General features: G+C 37.2%; 2 protein-coding genes across 2 annotated transcripts; both read left to right on the forward strand.

The window, feature by feature from the left end:
• The first annotated feature begins 870 nt into the window (after positions 1–870).
• saga (S-antigen; retina and pineal gland (arrestin) a) lies at positions 871–19,419 on the forward strand. The gene is made up of 15 exons (XM_067606871.1): positions 871–900; positions 3,571–3,645; positions 5,756–5,816; positions 6,565–6,609; positions 7,517–7,716; positions 8,952–9,011; positions 9,106–9,173; positions 10,052–10,187; positions 10,657–10,741; positions 10,962–11,034; positions 14,381–14,518; positions 14,654–14,746; positions 15,752–15,804; positions 16,078–16,087; positions 17,371–19,419. Exons 2-15 carry the CDS (start codon positions 3,598–3,600, stop codon positions 17,495–17,497), a joined length of 1,197 nt encoding a protein of 398 aa, XP_067462972.1. The 5' UTR covers positions 871–900; positions 3,571–3,597; the 3' UTR covers positions 17,498–19,419.
• Positions 11,579–13,166, forward strand: LOC137193488 (E3 ubiquitin-protein ligase TRIM39-like). Its single transcript, XM_067604704.1, has one exon. The coding sequence runs from the start codon at positions 11,766–11,768 to the stop codon at positions 13,164–13,166; it is 1,401 nt and encodes a 466-aa protein (XP_067460805.1). The 5' UTR covers positions 11,579–11,765.
• Positions 19,420–22,058: the final 2,639 nt, after the last annotated feature.

Here is a 22,058-nt window from a genome sequence, read left to right on the forward strand (position 1 = left end):
CACCCCTAGTATGTATGATGTATGTAATAATAAACAATTAAACAGTGTGTTTGAAACTAACTGCATCAACAGCAGATTTCACATATTTCCTTAAAAAAAAAAAGATGTTTATTTTTAAACATTAGCCAAGAAAAAGAAATCACAATCACAAAAAGAGAGATAAATTATCATACATATGTGTTTTATATGTGTGTGTGCATGTGTATAATGAACACTAATAATAATAAGAATAATATGGGTGGAACCGAACAAATATTTTTTCATTAAAAGAAATATGAAAACATAAAATTAAGATTAATAATTAAAATATGTATAAATAAATAGCAAAATAATTATAAACTAACTGACTAAATAAGAAAATAGATCTGAGGTCTGATGTAGAACCAGCAGGTTAGTCTGACTCACTCGTTTTTCATCACCTGAACTGTAATTAGGGTTAGGGTTAGGGTTAGGGTTAGGGTTAGGGTTAGGGTTAGGGTTTTGGGGAAAATTGTTCCTGGACAAATATAAACTTTGTGCTCGTCCACACTGTTTGTTGTCAGAATCACTCTCCTAATGTTTGTACAGCCAGGCTGTGAGCACTCGGTCTGCACTTCATTATCATCTCTCTCTCTAATCTGACCCTGTTGTGCTGACTGAGGGGGAACCAGCTTCAATCCTCTCAGTCGGCTCATTCACAGGAAGTCTGAGTCGGTCTGGATGCTGTGGTTTTGTGGGGGGTGGACGAGGGTTGGTACTGAGTAGCGAGGGTTGGTCAAAGTTCACAGCCGGGTCACCTGATTGGCTGCTGGGACTCAGGGAGGCTGTGACGGACAGCAGGTGTTTACTTATAGTGCTTCTCTGACAAACGCCCGTCTCCTCCTCTGATCCAACAACACACCTTCCACTTCTGCAACACAGGTGAGTGATTCTGATTCTAAAAGACATCTCTGCTGTAAAAACATTTGGGTCCTTTTGTCTGTTTTTGTGTCTTAAAAATCTAAAGTGAGCATCACTGCACTAGAACCAAGAAAACGTACATCTTTCTGTTGGACAATTTTGAACCAAGTGGATTTGTTTGTTGGGTTTTGATTTAATGTCGTCCACACTGGCAGATAGTTTCACTTGTTTTAAGAAAATATGATTTCTGGGACTCAATAACAAACAGAAGGACTCACAAATAGAAACACTCTTTATCCAAATATGGTCTAAAGATAGATTTTGATTGTATTGTAAATCCCTGTGAGATAAATCTGCAATTCTGAGCAACATAAATAAAATGGACTAGACTTGATTTGAGTTGAAATTATGTAAAATTAAGATTATATATGCCAAAATAATATTTAAGTCCAGGTGTATAACATGTGAGTATGGCAGAAGTATACAGTTGCTATTTTCTTATTCTTTATATTTGAACTATTTCTACAGCTGTGTTTAGACCTGGTTTTCCAGTAAACACTCTTGACACAATAAGTGAAAACGTTTGTGAACACCAGTTGGGAAAAAGGTAATTTGTCATTTTGACAGTTAAAAATGAAGAGCATTGATGACGTCACTCCCTTTTTCCAGTGGTGGAAAGTGACTAAGTACATTTACTCAAATACTGTACTTAAGCACAATTTTGAGGTACTTGTACTTTACTTGCGTATTTCCATGTGATGCTACTTTCTACATTTCAGAGGGAAATATTGTACTTTCTACTCCACTACATTTATTTGACAGCTTTAGTTACTTTTCAGATGCAGATTTGACACAATGGATAATATAACAAGCTTTTAAAATACAACACATTGTTAAAGATGAAACCAGTGGTTTCCAACCTTTTTGGCTTTTGACGTCTTACAAAAAGCAGTGTGTAGTCGGGGTCACATTTCACATGTCTATGAGTTGTTAACAGCTCCACCAAATAGTAGTTTTTCCCTCTAAACTTCTCACATGCTTTCATTTCAATAAATGTTCAAATGATCCAATATTTCAGCAAAAATCAAAGATTAGAGAAAAAGTCCAAAAACTGGAAACAGATTTGTGTATCAGAACTTTGTTTTTTCTTCTTTCCTCTCCCATTAATCATCTCACGACCCCTCAGATTTATCTGCTGACCCTTTAGAAGGGCCTGACCTCTAGGTTGGGAACCACTGGACTAAACTAGCTAACTGTATATAAAGTAGTGTAAACTAGCTCCACCTCCAGCAGCTACAACAGTAACATGCTGCTCTAACACTGATGCTTCACTATTAATAATCTAATGATGTCATATATAATAATATATCAGTCAGAGGGACCAAACCACTACTTTTACTGCAAGACTTTAACTACATCAAGCTCATAATACTTATGTACTTTTACTGTAGTAGGAATTTTCATGCAGGACTTTTACTTGTATATTTTTAAAATCCGCTAAGACTCTTCTAACCATCCAGATATAAAAATGTTATGTATGCTGCAGAAGATTTTTAACCTGTCTCTCAAGCTGGACTCTGTTTCCTATAATCCAGGTAGCCAGAAATTACATTTCTCCTTGGTCTTTTTGTGCAACATAAAAACAATATTGACATGTTATTCTGTATAAAAATGATAGCAATTTAGGTAAATAAAACTTATAATAAAACCTTCCAATTTTGTTTCACGTCATACAAAGCACAAACAAGTCTGGCTAACAGTGTTTGAATTAAGATAAAGAGGTGAAATTTGGGAAACTGAGTAAGAATCTCTTTTCATCACCCAAATGATGTCATATTTTTTCATCCAGATGGTTTGAAGAGTCACTCACTCAGGTGTTTTCAGTTATTCTGGCTGATTAGTACTCTGTTAATTAGTTGATGTCATTAAACTCTATGTACTAATAACAAAGGTGTGAATTATCCCACAGTACTATGAGCAAAAAAGTTAAGTGGAGAGTGAGGGAGACATCTCTTAGTACTGAGAAGAGGTTTAATCAAATGAAAATAAGCACAAACACAGTGTGTTGGGGCTTTCTGGCAAAACTTACGGGAAATGTTGGAAGCAATGGACTTGAAATGTGGTAAACCAGGTTGTCATAGTCTGGATTGAACTGGAAACGACTCTGGACCATTAGTCAGTCAGCCTGTTATGTGATGTATTTTATGTGTGTGTAAACAGTATGTAACACTGCAGGACTACAGAATTGACTTCATGTGTGTGCATTTACTCCTGCTTTATCACAAGAAGCAATGCCATCACCATGACAACCAATTGTAACGGTTAGTCAATGATTTGTGAAAGATGTCAGAATATTTGTGGTTCTAGTTAAGTCACATGACGGGCTGTTGGATGTATGAGGTCATCGATATGTTATGGACATCTTGTTGACCTTCATTTATTCTGGTGCATTTTACTGACATTTGGTAAAATTCAGATGTGTAATTAATATGTAACTAAGTATTGATTACCTCTGGGCTAAATCCTTTAATCATGTCCCACAGTAGAGATAATTATGAAATAACACATTTGTGTAAAATGTAGTTTTCAGCAAACATTAATGGTTGAGCTTTAGAGAAATAGATGATCAGAGTTGTGACGATCTGCTTTAAGTCTTCAAAGATGCTCATTTGTCTTTTTTCTTTCTCTCAGGCGCTGCTGACCTCAATCTGCACCAACATGAGTCCGAAAAGTGTCGTTTTCAAGAAGATCTGCAAGGACAAGTCGGTGAGTGAAGCATCTCAGATGAAATACAGAGATGAATATCACTCACAGTATCTTCATACACGGTCTGAATTATTGCAGTTACCCACAGTCCAACATTGACTTGAGATCAGAACTCCAGCAACATTTGTTGTATAAAGAACAACTTCATTTGTTGACCGATATGTTTTGGCTTGTGGCCTTCATCAGGGTCATCCCAAAATACATTCCAGACAACATTTAAATAGAATAAGTTAGGTATAAAAAAGGTAAAAAAATATATATATATACATATATAAAAGACAACCAATCATGTACATCCAGACACATATCAGCCAATGGGGCATCTACAAAGATGGGTTGGATATATGGTCATGTGGCTTCAGGCCGATCGTTGTCCCAGATTAACAGAGGCACGGGAAGTGTCCAAGGAGGGACATGGGTGACACCATATTTGGTCCATTACCTGGAAAAGTGCAACTAAGGGGTGGTACTTGGGTTTGTATAGAGGATGTGTTAATCCAAAAATGTGCCTATTTGATATGGCATACATTAAAACACTTTGATTAGAATAATAATAATAGTAGTAGTAGTATTATAAATAAAAAGCTTTATGTGTTGTGTATAGAAAGAGAAGAGAGATACATCATACAACAATATAAAATATAATAAAAAAATAATACATCATAAAAACCACTACAAACCCACATAAATGAGAGATTTTTAAGAACCATGTCGTATCTTGTTAGCTAACAGTCTCCAGTACATCCTCTAGTCAGCTGGTTTAGTTGACAGAGTTAGAACAGAGTTCAGACCTGAAAACCTCTCTATGATGACAGGACTGTCTGTAGTTGTGTCCTACAGTCACTGTGCCCAGCAGTTGTTGGTCATCAACTAGCTCCAAGGCTAAAACCACAATGTCTCATTTTGTGTTGCACAAGATTCAACATCATTGTTTAGTTCTTTATTGCAGAGGAAAACAGTCTTGAAGAATTCTTCAGTGCCTCAAAAACATGTGATGATAAAACCAGATTTATTTAAGGATATGTGGGGAACCTTACAGTGCAAAACAAAAATCCTTTGTTCAATATTGTTAAAGTAGCCAGCAAAATAATTGGCAGCAGCTTTATTCAGCAGATCTCTATGACAGACAAGTTTTGCAGAAGGCACAGTCGATCTTGAGTAAAAAGCATTAGGTTTAAATTTTATTTTGTTCCAAATTCAATAAATCTGCTTAATTTGCACTAAACCTTGACTGCACTGCTCAGCAGCACTTTATCATGGCTACCATTCCAACGGCTTGATACTTTTTGCATTTTATTTTTTTGGTTGTTTGCTGTAACTGTTTGATTGTGATTTATATCCGATGTCCACTTGTATGTTGTGTTTGTGTTTTTTCCTTCTTACTGCAAATCAAATTTCCCCATAAGGGACAATAAAGATCTGAACTGACTTGCATAAATAAAAAGCTGAGCAAATTATACTAAAGGGCTCAAACTAAGTTTTTAATTTTTTTTTAAAGAAATATTATCGGAGCTACTAAGGAAACATTGCATATGTTTTCCATAAGTGTTATCAGATGCCAGATGCATAATATGCTTTATGCACCTGACATTGACCCTTGATCCTTAACCTGCTCTTACCCACTAAGTCTTCTCTCGGACATTGCTTTGTAATAATGACATCAGATACACTGGATCAATAAATGTTTTTCTTTCAGTGAATTTTCCGTCTCACTGAATTTAATTCTGTGAAGAGATTCAGCTGCTCGTCTGACTGATCTGCAGGAGGTCAACACAAAGTCACAACGTGAGCCGAGCTGAGCATCGTGTGTGATTGACAGCTTTATGTCAGATTACAGAGCAGGCAGAGCACTCTGTTCAGCTGCACAAATCAAAATATGATTCTACTTGTACGAAACGAAGAAGAAATGTAGTGAAAAACCTCAGAGAGCTGTTGATTCTATTCCAGATCAGTCAGAGCCCCTCAAAGCCGTTAGAAAAAGGTAATAGTGCAATATGTTGGGTCTTATGTGAACCAAAGTCTCTCTGTCTCTGCTGTCATGAAGAGTGCACAGAGATCTGGTAGATGTCTTCAATGTCAGATGTTCATTGTATCTGTTCTCCTGCTTCAGGTTGGAGTCTACATGGGTACAAGAGACTTTGTCGATCGTGTTGACTCCGTGGATCCAGTAGGTGAGTTTGTCCACAAAAACACATCAACAAACATCCACCAGTCAGACAGTAAATTAGCAGTCACACGTACAGTATGTCATGAGGTTAAAGCTGGTTCCTGATGCATCAAACCAGTGCTGCTATTAATATTAACAAATATGGGCCGGTCAGTGTTGACGATTTCATGGTTTTACTGGATTTTCTGCCACTGTATAAGAAGTCCGTCTCTTTTTAATCAATTTGGATCTGATGACTGGAAGAGCCGCGCCTTGAGGCGCCTCGATGAGGCACCAAAATGTATTATTTGGTCCTCTGCAGACTGTATGAAGAGCTTCTGGAATCACAACAGTGTCTCTTTGTTCCAGTGATGCTCATATTTTTCATTATAATTCATGCAATTTTGTTTAAACAGTTAAAAAAAAATGACAGCTGATATCCATCAAGTATCAAAACATATATCTTTGTCATAAAGTCTTAAACCCCACATTGCTCATTTCCTGAGGCTCAAATTGATCGAATAAAAAAAAAGTCAAATTCTTGCACTTGGATAAGAAATTGACGTTCTCATCCATGGACCAGGCTCATGTATAATGTGTAGAACAATATGAAGTTCACTTAATTTACAGTAAAACTTCAGAGATGCTTAACTGTGCCCTGAGGTAGCTTTAGGACATTTTGATTATCCTGGTTACTAAAAGGGTTGAACTTAGTTTCAGTTCCATTCTCATCACTTTAAGAGCTTTGACCTTTTTTTTTTTTTTACCACTAGATGGCATCATCCTCATTGATCCTGAGGCTCTGCAGGGGAGGAAAGGTCAGTATCCAAACACTGTTGTCACCCAGCAATATTACAGGATGTTGATCATGTTCACCTCACACACTCCTCTATAAATAAATGGGGATCTGTTTCATTTGAAGCTGCTCACCTGTCTTGTTTTCCATCCTCACACCTCTGTGCTCTGTTTTCTACTAAAGTCTGTCCGGTCACACGGGGAAAATAAGTCACATGGAGCCTTTATGGATGTTTTTAGTCTTTATCCCTTAAGATCCCTTAAGTAGATTAAAGGTTATCAAAATAATTTTAGTCCACGCTGCTGCTCTTCATTGAAGCTACGTGATGTTCAGACTGAGTGAAAGATTCAAACACAAGACTCCATGTTTTTATGGCTGCACCGATCCATCGCATGGAAATATTTTAGATGTCTGATCATTATAATAGACATGTTTCCTCAATAATCAGACTGACAGCAGCTTTAAATGGTTAAAGACATGTAACAACGGTTATTCACATCTTCATCCATCCTACTTTAAGATTTTTTTAATACAATGCTTCCATAATACATCTAATCATGGAGTACACAGACACATTTTAAGAAATACTTTCAGCTTTTGTTATGTTGGATTTGTACATTCATGCTTATTTGCTTACAAATACATAAGCAGATATAATTCACTGAGTAGACTAATGCAGCCTAAAGTAATTTCCAATACTTTTCCCTAGAAAGGTTGCATATATATAAACACATATGTATAGAAACTAGCCATAAATACAAAATACAAGTTGCAAATATTTGCTATGAAACTAGAAAGATGTACAGATTAGATTTAAAATGATTTTCAGTTTATGTACATGCTGAGTTTCTGAACACTGAAAGCCCTCAGGAGGTTTTATTAAAGTGACCCGTCCATCACAGTGACTGAGCCTCTGCTCTGCCCTCTAGTGTTCGTCACCCTGTCCTGCATCTTTCGCTACGGCAGAGATGACATGGATGTGATGGGGATAGCGTTCCGCAGAGAGCTTTACCTATCTACCCGCCAGGTCTACCCGCCTCTGCAGGACCGCGAGAAGGGAATCCACACGAGGATACAAGCCAAACTGATGCGCAAGCTGGGAGACAACGCCTACCCGTTCTTCTTCGAGGTGAGAGTCACAGGCTGTATGAAGTCTTTTACATCAGTAAAACAATATTTCACCCTTACATACTGTTCAGGGTCAAATTTGAACCATTTTTACATTTGAGAGCAGTAAAAACACCCTAAACACTACTTTCTTTCAGCCTCAAATTTTATGTTTTCTCCTAATGTGAACCAGAATATACAAACATGGAAATATTTCTACTTTTTACAAGCATTTTTGTGCAGCTGACACACATTTTTTGTAGAGAATGATTGACCCATATCTATTCAAAATAATAAAAATCACCATTAAAAACATTTTTGCATTCTTCACATTCAATACAATCTAAATTAAATTATGTTCCTCTGTTTTATGTAACATACAACCATTATATAGTGTGATTGTAAATGCTTTTTCTTCATAAACAAAAAGTGAAAAAAATACAGTCTGTCTGCTCTCTGAAAGCTTCATTAAAGATTATCTGTGACTGTTGAGGTATTTATGAATAATTTGTGGTTCAGAAATTTTGTAAATAAAATATAGTCAGTACATAGAGTTAAAAATACTTGATTTTTCTTTGAGTGTGTTGTTGATGTACACTATTGTGCCACAATACATTGGCACAAATGAAATGCAGGATAAGCTCATAGCTGAACTGTTTCTTGACTGGACACAATAACTTCCTGGACTGTCAGCTGGTTGCCTGCAGCTGCTTAGAGATAAGAATTAGTCCACCAATTAACCCTCCATAAAATGGTGAACTGTTGTTTTTGCACTTTGGTTTTTATACAGTGTAAACAAATGAGATATAATGTGTTACTTAATGAACTTTAGAGGTGCTGGTAGGTGGATTTGTTAGCTTTGGACAGATCCATGCAGGGTGTTTCCCCTTGTTTCCAGTCTTTATGTTAAGCTCATATAATTCTCTACAAGAAATCAAATCACTGTTTTCCTCTTTGACAAATAATTACCCCAACTCTGTTCTGGTTATATGAGCTCTATTTTTAAATTCTTAACCTCAACTCTGTTGTTATATTTATATTCTTACCTGTGTATGTGTGTGTGTACATGACTTTTATATGTGAAGTCATGTTTTTTTTTTTTTTTGTACAGACTCTGTGGGCAATGTGCACTTTAAATATACTGAAGTCGAAAGCAAATCAGGCGATTTCCTCTAAAGTAAAGACATGTGATGCATTGCACAAGAAGAACAAAGTAAAAAAGCTTGTTTGATTGATATTGTTCTTTTGTCTCCTCAGTTTCCTGACAACCTTCCTTGCTCAGTGGCTCTCCAGCCATCACCCCATGATGTCGGCAAGGTAAGATCCTGTTAGAGGAATCAAACTGTACCGATCAGCCAGATGTGAAATGACCACATCACAGGATGGTAACAGCTCTTCTCTTCTTCTGTAGCATTGTGCTGTGGAGTTTGAGATCAGAGCGTTCAGCGCTGAGAGTCAGGACGCTAAAGTACGCAAACGGTGAGTAGCAGCTAATAATAAAAAAGTGGTATTGATTACAGTTTTCTTGAAACAGATGAATGTTACAAAGCAGTTCCGGTTCATCACTGGTTGATGCTGTTCAACTTCATCAACTCAGTAACTCAAATTCATGTTTCATAATCTGTCATCCTTCATAAAGACTGAACATTTAAAAAACAATTTGATTTAGGACTAATTGAGACTAATACAGGATATCTACAGATCTTGAAATGTCTTAGAAAGCATTAATTTAGATTTCCTCAAAAAAAAAAAAGGCCTTAGATGGTATTTAAAGGTCTTAAATTTAATTCACAAAGGTCTTAAATATTTTGTCTAGGATGCAGTAGGTGGTAATGTTACTTATAATGTTTTTTTGGCTGGAAAATCCCCAGTTCTGTTGTTCCAGACCTCTGACCTTAAATGAATTAGTTATTTTTAAATCAGTGCATCTTTCCATCCATTCATCCTTTTTCTATTGCTTAGTCACATTCAGGTCATGACTAATGAATCGTTAATTGCATTATTGGGAATGATTGTTATATACTGACAGGAAGTAATGACAAAAAACATTTCATATTGCACTAACCTTTATCATTGCTAATGTCTTTTATTTATATCTTTCATATATTTACCATGAAACAGGTATTAAATTGGATTCTATGTGGTATTAAAATGTCTTAAAAACCCTGTAATATACGAGACGAAATGGCTTTTTGATGATTGTAAAAATGGATAAAGTTATGATAATAGCTTGATCATAAAAATCTACAAAATACAATTCATTCACAGAAATAGTAATGAGTCAGAATAAGACAGTAAGTCTCACACAGGCTCTGTAAGTTATTATTTCCACATGTTTTCTCTGCTTTGTCCAACAGGAGTTCAGTGAATCTGATGCTCAGGAAGGTCCAGTACGCTCCAGAAGGAGAGGGAGAGGCGCCTTCTGTCGAAACCACCAAGGAGTTTGTTATGTCAGACAAACCGCTGCATGTCAAGGCCAGTCTGGACAAAGAGGTGGGTTGCTTCAGAGCTTTCAGCTTCAGAAACACTAAAAACATGATGTAGTTAATGTTTTTCTTTCAGTACATGTCACACTAAAGGCATTCAACAGCCATCAGTCACTTTTTCATCAGCTGCTGCATCCAAAGTCTGAAATCTCAGTGGATCAGATTATTTAATTCTGCTGCACAGAGTGCTCATATTCCTGCACAGTCACACCTCCATCTCAAATGACAACATTTAACCCTTTGGTTTCATAGCAAACCTGTCAGTTCTGCATTATAATCATGTTTTATGTTGTATAAACTTGAACATAAGGGTTTTTATTTGTATTTATTACTTAATTATTTATCTGTCTCCATCTGAAGGCAGATTTTAATCAGTTTGTTAACTGTCTGAAAATAACTCCACACATTGTAAGTAGTTTTAAAAGATATTATGTTAATAGATGTTTACCTTTTCTGACTTTGTTTCCTGTTTCCAGATTTATTACCATGGCGAGGTCGTCAAAGTGCACGTCGACGTCACAAACAACTCCAGCAAAAACATCAAGAACATCATCGTCTCTGGTAAACATGATACTTTACAGTATATTGTTAGTGCAAGAGCTCTTAGTACTTCAAAAAACATTGAAACACTGTAGTACGGAGATGTATGGAGTTACATTTGTATGAAGCCTGTGCAGCATCAAAATGTTTGAATTTTGTTGCATGTCAAAAAAAAAAACTGAACTGGTTTAAACATAATTTATATGTCATGTTTCTTCATGTCTCCTCTTGTCCTCCTCAGTGGATCAAATCTCCAACGTGGTGTTGTACTCCAACGACAGCTACGTCAAATCTGTGGCCATCGAGGAATTTGGGTAATGGACAACACAAACTACATGTTACAAATTTACAAAGAGACATCATAGATGTGATGTTTCATGTGTACATTGCAGTGCCAACATGTAGAAATTTGTAACTATGTTAAAATGTACAGAGAACAACAGAATCAAAAGAGGAGACAAGAAAAAAATGTTTTTAGCCTGTAGTGCATAAACATATCTTGTGCATTCAAGTCAAGCTCAATCAATCAAACTCGTCTGGTGGTTGATTTGGACATGAATCTGATTTCTGTATATCAGACTCTACCTACACTCACTGAGAAATGAGAGCAACACATTCGAATGAAACTTAAAGTTGTCATAGATTCTGTTGAACATTAACAGAATGTCACCTTCAAACATTCCTGGTCTGTAAGTGTTATTTTGTTATCAGATTTAAACAAAAATGACCTCTGGACTGATAAAGCTTCGGCTCACCTGACAAAACCCAGGAAACTGATATTATTCTACCTCACCGAGGAGAGACACTGATGAAGAATTCGCCTGCGGAGCAAACTCGCTATTCCCAAAGAGAGGGCAGCTAAAGGAGGGACTGGGAATACTGCTGCTTCAACCTGCTGACAACTCCACACACTGAAGTTCTCCAAGAAAAAAGACCAACTTCCAGTTAAATTTTCGGAGGAGAAAGGAGTAACAGGATGACTGACTGATTGTTTTCCACTTTGAGCTACTTGCCTGCTGTGTTGTAAGCTTCACACGGAAACATCATGGCTTCCATGTTGGAGAATGATCTCTGCTGTTCTGTCTGCCATGAGATCTATAAAGATCCTGTCATTCTGTCATGTTGCCACAGCTTCTGTAGAGTCTGTCTGCAGAGCTGGTGGACAGAGAGAGCAATCCGTGAATGTCCAGTTTGCAAGAGAAAATTTTCAAAGGAATTCCCTCCTTGTAATTTTATGTTAAGGAACCTGTGTGAGACCTTCATACAGGAGAGAGATCAGAGAGCTTCAGCAGGCTCTGACGCTCTCTGTAGTCTGCACTCTGAGAAACTCAAACTCTTCTGTGTGGACCATCAGCAGCCAGTGTGTGTCGTTTGTCAGCATGCAGAAACACACACCAACCACAGATTCAAACCCATCGATGAAGCTGCGCAACAACACAAGAAGAAACTTGAGGAAACTCTGAAGCCCTTAAAGGAGAAGTTAAAGGATTTTGATCAAGTTAAAACAAAGTTTGATAAAACAGCAGAACACATTAAGGTCCAGGCCCAACACACAGAGAGGCAGATTAAGGAGCAGTTTAAGAAGCTTCATCAGTTTCTAGAAGAGGAAGAGGAGGCCAGGATGGCTGCTCTGAGGGAGGAAGAGGAGCAGAAGAATCAGATGATGAAGGAGAAGATGGAGGCTCTGAGCAGAGAGATAGCAGCTCTTTCACACACAGTCAGAGCCACAGAGGAGAAGCTGAGAGCTGAAGACGTCTCATTCATGTTAAACTACAAAGCTGCAGTGGAAAAAGTCCAGCGCTGCCCCCTGCTGGATGATCCACAGCTGGGCACAGGAGCCCTCATAGACCAGGCCAAACACCTGGGCAACCTGACCTTCAACATCTGGAACAAGATGAAGGAGATAGTCTCCTACATTCCTGTCATTCTGGATCCAAACACTGCTCATCCAAACCTCATTCTGTCCGAGGATCTGACAAGTGTGAGCCGAGGAGAGGAACAGCAGCTTCCTGAAAACCCTGAGAGGTTTGGTGACTATGTCGCTATACTGGGCTCTGAGGGCTTTAACTCAGGGACCCACAGCTGGGATGTTGAGGTGGGAGATGGCACAAGATGGGCACTGGGTGTGTTGGCAGAGACTGTGGAGAGGAAAGGAATCACACAGTCTGGATTATGGAGAGTACGATACTCTGACGGTGAACACAGTGCAGTCTCCGGATCAGATCCACCCACTGCTCTCCTACCAAAGAGGATGTTCCAAAGGATCCGAGTGAATCTGGACTGGGACAGAGAAACGTTGTCATTCTCTGATCCTGATACTAAAAAACACATACACACCTTCACACACACTTTCACTGACAGACTGTTTCCATTTATTTACACTGGAAATAAAAAACCAGTGAAGATTTTACCAGGAAAGATTTTTGTGAAAGTAGAAGATTGTTAGATGAGATGAGATTATTTACATGATGAAGAAAGTTGAAAGACGTCACCTTGGACTTTTGGAAACTACGGTGGATATTTTTCACTATGACCATTTTACAAACCAAATGATTCATTGATTAATCAAGAAAAGATTGGCAGATTGATTGATAATGAAAGCCCTGGCTGGAGCTGAAGTTGAACATAGGTTGGAGGAAGTGTTAATAGATAAATACACTTGCAGTCACACCACTGGTCTTAGAAATAGTGACACAGTGACAGGTTGTTGTTGTTGTAGTGCGGTAATGAAAAAAAAAAAAAGCTGAAATGGATGCCAAGATGCACCGACCAGTCTGATGTGTCATATTCATAGATAAAACAGATAACTTCTGATGCTCCTTCTTTAACCACATTAAATGTTATTTTTTATGCTGATTTAAATGCATCTTCTGGTTTAATTTAAATTCATAATGAGAAGAATAGGAAATGATCTGTAAAAAGAATAATGCATGTCGATTTCAACATTGAAAAATAAGCAAGCTTAAAAATAAATAAAACATAAAATAACAAATGTCCCAAAAAAACTATACTAATATTTAGATATGATTTTTTGGCTCATGTGACTAAGTTGTACAATATATACAGTATAGTCTTATACTTTTCTGTCTTTCTGTTTTTCTGTTTTTAAACTCATCATTTGTCATTTAGAGCAATTTCAAGCACTTTTTATGTATCACGCTTCTATTAATTCATGATTGTTCCTTGTAAAGCAAAAATATCATCAATTTAAAACATTTTACTAGTCACAATAAAGTCATTTGTTTGGGCAGAAAACTAAAGAAGCCTCATTGGTTCACGTGTTTATTTTATTTTTGTGTATGCATGCTTTTAAAAAGCCTGACCTCTATTTCAATTTTGCAGTAAAGGAACATTAATAAGGATAAAATTTGTATTCATATTTTTCATCATATACACTTCCTGATTTAGCTTCCCTTAATCTCAAACCTTCCTCCCGGCTTGCTGTTATTATAAAATTCAACTGTGAACTAGAGTTTGAAAACCTCTCAGTGAATCAGGAGGATATTTAAGATTTGCACAATCAGGCAGTGTCCCTGACGTCATTAACCATTCATAGAATTATCTGTACAATGGTTTTCTGTTTTTTACTAAAGTGTAATGTGTTCATGTTGCAGCAGGTTGTTTTCTGTGTTGTGATGTATCTGTCTCTTCATGTCTCAGTGATTCAGTGTCTTCTGGAGCGACGCTGCAGAAAGACTACAAGCTGCTGCCTCTGCTGGCCAATAACAGGGAGAGGAGGGGCATCGCTCTGGACGGCAAACTGAAGCATGAAGACACCAACTTGGCATCATCGAGCATGTGAGTGAACAATCGGAGACGCAGCCGACTTCCTTAAAAGTTTCTGCACTGCGATGAACTGTCAGCTGAGTCGTCGAGGTGGATTCATGTGTCTTTACTAGAACTTGTGATTTAAATAGTTTTTTTCTCTTTCAGTGTCAAGGAAGGTGTGCTGAAGGAGGTTATGGGAATCATGGTTTCATACAGAGTCATGGTGAAGCTCATCGTTGGAGGGTTAGTCATCTATGTGTGTGTGTGTGTGTGTCCCAGAAAAGACTTGGACTTTACTGTTGCTTATTGTGACTATACATAGTGTGCGATAACAACAATATTACAAGTTCATTCCACGTCACTCTGTGTGAGATGGCTGTAATAAATCTTGGTCACAATCTGTGCCAGATGGTGCATCGATCGATGTCAGATGCTGCCATGTAAGCCTGGTGAATTTTAACACTATGATGAGTAGAACAAAATCCCTCATGCTATCAGAGACATATCATCAACTCATATCATAATTGTTTGGCTACATTTCTCGTGGTTTGAAATTGTAGCCAATTTCACCAATTTTCTTTCACAGTAGGAAATAAAACAACTGTTCACGATTGATGACTAAAGCTTTCACCACATTCTCTCTTACAATTGTGAACTTTTGTCTTTTTTGACAGCCAAAAATCACACAGTGCAAAGGAGCCTCTAGACCAACATTAAAGACAAAAGTTGACAACTATATCAACATCCTTTGTCTCTGTCTTAAATCATTTTGTTAAATATCTTTAAAGCTGTGATATGATTATGAAAACGTTTCTGATTTCGTGTTGACGTAGAACTGGCCGCATCCTGACTGTTGCTGTTTTTCACATGCTTGTGTGCGTTATGTTCTTTTCTCTAAGAATCAAAACTCATTTTGTTTGTCTACTTCTGTTCCAATTCTGATCTTTGCCATGCTCGCAGGATGATGGGATCAAGGTGGGTCAATGTCTCTTTGTTTTCATCAATCAAGTCCTTACCCTGTTTTTATTTGAGTATAGAAGTGTAATTCCAAAGTGAAAGTAACAAAATGACAGGATGTCATTCAGCATTTTCTCAGAGGCAGAGAAAATGATGGAAAAAATGAAATGAAAAAAGTAAACTACATTTGAAACTGCATTTTTTTCCCTTTCATTTGTGTTGCTCAACACTAAATTGAGCAACCCAACTTTTGTCCTCTTTAATATGATAATAATCACAATGAGAAATGTTTGGTTTGTGTTGCAGTGAGGTCGGCCTGGAAATTCCCTTCAAACTGATGCATCCTAAACCTGATGCAGGTAAGCAAACATACACATTTTACTGTGTGTGTGTGTTGACATGTAGCTGCCCCCAAAAGCATCTACATGTAATGAATAACATTATTTACACTAAAATAACTATATAACTGTTGCATTTATTCATGTATGTAAATATGTTCAAACTTGATTTATTATTCATGTTCACACTTTAATAGTCAGATGAAACAAAGGGGGCAACAGTCAAACTGAATCTAAACCTTCCTGGTTCTTCTGGTCTTTTCTTTTCTTCTTTCTTTCTTGCTGCTGCTGCAGTGAAAGAGAGGTAAGATGGTTTTCAAAACAAAAATTGAATAGATAAATTAATTAATTAAAATGTGCTTTTTTAGTCTTAATCTACTCTCAGAGAGGCATTAGTCCCGGAGTTGTGAATGAATACATGAACAGAACTGACTCAGGTTTTTCATTGTGCGATCAGACAGTGGGTGTAATCGTTGTGCCTCAGGATGAACATCCTTGTGTTTATTGTGACACTTGGTGTAAATGTCCTCTGTCTGTTGTCGCTTTTGTTCACTTCATCCAGGGATTGGATCACGTTCCCGGATCTTTTATCACTTAGTCAGCTTGTTTTTTTGGGCCTTCAATCATCTTAGTTCCTGTTTATACTCCTGTGCCTTCATCAGCAGTGTCGGCTTTCCTTTGTTTGTCTTTAGCTTTTCTGTTCAAACTATTCTTTGAACTAGTTAAATTTGATCTTTTTAAATAAGAAAATCTGTCAATGGAGTCAGCAAACATGACTTCATAAGTTTTCTTGAAACTAGTATAAAATCTAGCTACTATCAAACACAATCTAACCTTAAAACCAGTTGTTTTTTTTAAAAAAAAGAAAGATTTAATCCTGTTTGGCTTCATATAAGAAGAAATTCAAGTTAAAGATGCTTGAAACTGAATTATTTGTCTTTTAAAGTCACCTCAGTTTATGCGTTTAGGAGTTTTTTTAATTCGTCTCAGTTTAGGAATTAATAGCTTCAGACACTTTGAACTAAACAGGCAGCTCATCCAGCAAGGGCAGAAACTTCCAGTCGGTGGGGGAAAAGCACGTGCATGAATTTACCTCCGTCAGTAAACTGGTCCACGGAGGCAGCGAAGCTTTCCCCCAGCTCGGTTACAATGGAGTGCAATAATTTCTAGGTGCCCTCAGTTCTTAAAGAGTCAGTGATGTCACAGCTGTGTTACCAGGACTTCCTCTGTGCTGGGAGCGTCTCTCCAATGAGAGACTAGTTTCCGGTTTAACATCTAGGTGTGAATTGAGCAGTGCATGTTGGGATATGGAGTCCAAAACGGACTCCCTTTGTTCTCCTGTGTCCTGTTATCAGGCTGTGTGGCTTGCGTGCAGGCCTGCCTTTATCTCATGTACTTGTAGTATTTGTCTTTGATATGAAAAAATAAGGTTTAAGCGTCCTAAAATAAGATATTATTATTATTATTTAAGTTTCTTGGATTTCCTTTTATTTGCAGTGTGCTTTTCCTACTGTGTGATAAATCCTGCTGTTGTGTCACTGACAGTAAATGCTAAAAGTTCTTCTCTAATTGTGTTGTTGTCTGTAGTGAAATGGAGGAGGAGATGGTTTTCCAGGAGTTCAAGCGCTCCTACCTGAAGGGGATGATTGCTGACAATGAGGACGAGGATGGCAACGTGTCGGGAGGTGACGACATGGCGCCCAAAGAGAAATAGAAGCAAGAGTCAATCAGGGTGACGACGGCTGAAACAAAGACAGCTGGGAGTTTGAGTCACCTCAGAGTTCGAGAGTTAGAAAACGTTAAGGCTTAATTTAAGGACCATATCTGTGATTTTGCTTGTTTTTACAACCAATCAGGTGTACTTCACATCATGGCTGATCCTTTTATAAAGAATCCTGTTATGTTTCAGAGTTCATTACTGTCTCCATCTCTCACTGACACACCGCCATCATTAACATAGTATTTTGTCACAACAATAAGGAAGTGTTTGGAGGACCCATTTTAACTTCACACATGTATGTGTCCAATGGGTACGTTTACACAAATTGTATAATGTTAATCTTTATTTGTGATGAGAGGTGAGACCAACATGCTTTACTCTGTCAGTGTATAACATTCATCTCATGTTGCAGTTGACCTTCAGTTGTCTTCAGATTGAAGTTGTATTAAGTGGCTTTTGACCAACGGGATCAGAAAGACAAAACTAATGACAGAATCAGCCTTGATATACAATTAACTTTTTTTTGTTATGGCAAACAAACCTCTTAGCTGCCTACTTCCACATCCAGCAGACACAGAGCAACATGATCATCCCACTGGAGTGATGTTTGTGTCTACCTGATGATATATTCACTTACCTTGAGCTCTGATTTGGTCTCCACCAACTCCTGACCTGAAACAAAGACATGTGGCTCTTTAGCTGCCAGATGTTCCACTTTCTTCACCTGCTTGTCTCTAACTTCGTCGGCCATCTTCCTGCTGTTTTATATAGAGGGGTTATGAAAGCTGAGGGCCCTAAGAGCTGCATAGATGTGTTTATTCTCAGTGGGTTCTGTGCTGTGAGAGACACTTTCACATTAGCTTCATTAGACCCTTAATGGAGCCTTGAAGCATGCAACCTGGGAAAATACAATGAACTATAAGTGCCGACTGCACATATTTGAGTATGTCTCTAATAACATGAATCTCTATAGAATTAGCATGTAGCTCAAATAATTATTTAAAACCAGACAAAATATTTTGTGTTCTTTGCAAGGCAATGTGGGAGTATTGATTCTATGCTGATTATGCTTATATTAAATGTGTCTTTTGAAATGAGTTGAGCTTCCCTGAAAGGGAAAAAAACTGATATAATTACTAATAACTTAATGTTTGATACAATATCAGTTAAAGTTGCAGTTCAGTTGTATCCTAGATTATTTCCTCTAGCCAACATTTGCTGGCTAACATGCAGAACCACTGCTATGGTCCTTTAAGTAAAATGTGTAAAGTATCTTTTTAACTTAATTTGTTTGGGTAATTTTTAGTGCTTTTGTATTCTTAGTAACGTACTTGCTGACTTTTAACTGCGTGTTGAGATTTGATGTAACTCATACGACATCATGAGTCATCAGCTCATTTTCTACAACCAGAGAACGAGTGTGTTGTGACTGACTGGACGAGACTGAGAATGCAAAGAAGTTGGTTGGTGAAGCTAAAGTTAAATTATATTTAATATGGGACCATATATTAATAGCTCTCAATTTGACTATTTTACACGTTAGAAAGCAGTGTTTGTTAAAATGTCCAAGCATTCATTTTATTTAACAACATAAATATTGCAAAGATTGGACAACTTGCAAGCTCTCGTAAATAAAGTGGATTAGATGCATTTGCATAAATTCTTAATATCAAATCAGTGTGGAGACCAGCCAACACAGAAATCAAACAGCTGACTTTCCTGTTTGCTCGGCTTTGGAGGAAATGAGCGGACTGTGACTCGTCAGTTATGTTGCTCACTGTGAAACTGCTGATGAATTCAGATTTACTGTATCGACATTTATATAGAAGGCTAAGCTGTATTTAGCATTTAAAGGAAATGTGATGCTCTGTGTGACTGCAGTTTGAACTCTGTGACAATAAAAGCTGATTGAGCCATTCTTGCATTAGGTGCTTTTTTCTTGGTGTAATAGTTTCACAGCCTCAGGGCTCCACATGCTGTAGGTCACATGATGTACAGATTTTTATTGCTTATGTATTAATATATATTATATATTAATTATATATATAATTACACATATTAACATTGATATTTTTTTTGATATTTAAAAATAATTGGTTTTAAAGGATATGGCTGGTGATATTTTGTATTTTTCTCACTGTAATCAAATCCAATGAAAAGACTTAAACCAGTTTGTCTCTGAGGCTCAGTTATTTGCTAAAACAGCTGACTACTGTAGTTTTTAACATACAAACAGGAGGAAACGGTGCATTTGTTGGGAACTATATATATAATATAATATGTATTAATACTATATACTATGAACTATTTTTTATGTAAGACTTTTACTTTTAATGGAGTATTTTTACATTTCTGTATTGGTACTTTTACTGCAGTAAAGGATCTGAATACTTCCTCCACCACTGACATTTGGTGGTCTAGTGAGTTTCTGGCAGCAGGACAGTATACTATGGCATTAGATCAATTTATTGTTGGTTTGGATCTGCACATGAGATTGGTTAAAAAATATATATTTATCAGTAGATTTATCCTTCTTTAAGTATCCTATTTAACTATAGGATCAATTTCAGTACATTGGGACCTAAAAGCTCCCAAAAATCTGGATATGTTTTGATGTAAAAAAAAGTAACCACCAAAGAACCAGTCGAGCACCAGGCTCAGGAGTAATTTAATTTTTAATTTCAGACAAAAACCACAATGTACAGATTACAGATGAGGCGCACAAATACATGATGACTGGAAACATTTCTGTGAGGGCTGACGATGAGATTTTATACGTATTACATCTCATTTCTTTGGACTCTGATCACCGTCTAAATCGTCTAGCAACATGTTCAGAAACATCTGAAGGTGTCCTATAGTGCTTGAGTATAACATCTTCCTTTTAAATTTGTTTCAACTTCACCACGAGGAGTTTAATAGGTTGTTAATTAAAACAAGGCTTTTCATCCATTTTGTTCATTCTAAACTGTGGTTTAGAATCTCATTAATAATCCTTAGCTGAGTTTTGGATCTAATGCAAATTACAGCATTTTTATTGATTTTGTTTTTTATTCCTAGATAGTGTGTCATATGATTCTCTTTAAACAGCCCAGGACATTACCTGTACATGGCTCAATGCCTTATCTTCAGCCTTCTTCATTTCTCCGCTGTCTTGTTTCCTTACCAGCATTTCTCCTTACCTGCTCGTCTGCTTCTTCTCTGTTTAAACCTCTTCAGGTAATCAAACCTCTGTCTGAATGAGCCCGCTCTGATTCACATAATTACATTTTCTTTCAAAAATAAAACACCTATTACAATCTGTGCTGCCAAATCAGCACTCTAATTAAAAGCAGGTACTGCAGAAAAATTACTTTGGCAGATTTATTTTGGGTACGAATTACTCATCTAAATCAAAGCCCTTACTGTAATAGATTATGTACCGGACTTGCATTTAAAAACTGCATTTCTGCAATCAAACATAAATAGGTAAACAAAACTGCAAGAATTTAAGGGCTGTGTGTGAACTTGGAGTCTCTTGAAGGGAAATTCATTTTTACGACACAAGTATAAAAACACATTAAAAAAACAATATCCAGAACCCAGGTAGCCAGCTGAGTTGGCCCTGTTGTGGCTGGGTATCAGCATAGTTGGCTGTGTCTTGGCACCAGCAGACTAAAATATGAGCCGGCCCTGGCTGGTCAAATTTGGCTAGGTACTGTCTGTATGGCCTTCAACCAATTTAGAGTGACAATCAGCTCCAGTTAGCAGCACCCAGGTCAGTTTCGGTACCCATTCCCAGACCAGCAAACAATGGGCTTGATTCTGAAACTTAATTCATCACAATTCTGACATGAGTCTGGCAACCAAGTGTGCCATTTTGGCTGCCAGGGAGCTCAGCACAACATTGTAATGACCAGAACTGCTGTAGAGATCATGGAGATAACAGATCTGCTGGAAACAGCCTTAAATAGGAGTGCAAACAGTCCAAAAGAGTATACAAGCCTTAGAAGGGACATCAGTGAGTTTTCTGGATTGACCTGCAGACTAAACTCAGAAGTAGCTACCTACACTTGAATGGGTAATTAGGGATGAAACTTTACTTCAAAATTCAATTTTTTTGATAGAAAATTCAGCTTGGACTGTTTTACAAGTATTTTCTTGACCTCTTTGGACTGTAAAGGTGTTTCTGGCAGAGCTAACCTAAAGATTTACTAGCCAAAACTACACTAACCCAGGTTGTGGAAAAAAAAAACAACGGAGAGTGGATGTTTCTGTGTGAGATGTTTCTTTCTTGTTGCTGTACAAATATGTCCAATGAGAGGGCTGTAAGTACTCTGAATCTGCTGTAAAGGTTGAAAACTCTACATCAGACACAGTGAAATATGAAATTTTCTGTATGTGACAAAAATAAAATGTCAGACGAATTGTGATCGACGCAACCACTTAGGTTGCAATTTAATTTGTTTTTTCTCAAGCATCAAATTTAATCCATCATCAACATTTGTAGAGAAGAGGTGATAAAAGTGCTAAAACTAACCTGCAAAAAGCTGCAAAGTGCTTTGAAGACATTTAT

Source organism: Thunnus thynnus, chromosome 12, assembly GCF_963924715.1.
Source record: "Thunnus thynnus chromosome 12, fThuThy2.1, whole genome shotgun sequence".
In the NCBI taxonomy this organism is placed as follows: domain Eukaryota; kingdom Metazoa; phylum Chordata; class Actinopteri; order Scombriformes; family Scombridae; genus Thunnus; species Thunnus thynnus.

Bases quoted from the DNA above. Each gene is read 5' to 3' on its own strand.
- LOC137193488 (XM_067604704.1), top strand. From the start codon at position 11,766: ATGGCTTCCATGTTGGAGAATGATCTCTGCTGTTCTGTCTGCCATGAG.
- saga (XM_067606871.1), top strand. From the start codon at position 3,598: ATGAGTCCGAAAAGTGTCGTTTTCAAGAAGATCTGCAAGGACAAGTCG. The intron at 9,012-9,105 runs GTAAGATCCTGT...CTTCTTCTGTAG, and splicing joins CACCCCATGATGTCGGCAAG to CATTGTGCTGTGGAGTTTGA. The intron at 9,174-10,051 runs GTGAGTAGCAGC...TTTGTCCAACAG, and splicing joins GACGCTAAAGTACGCAAACG to GAGTTCAGTGAATCTGATGC.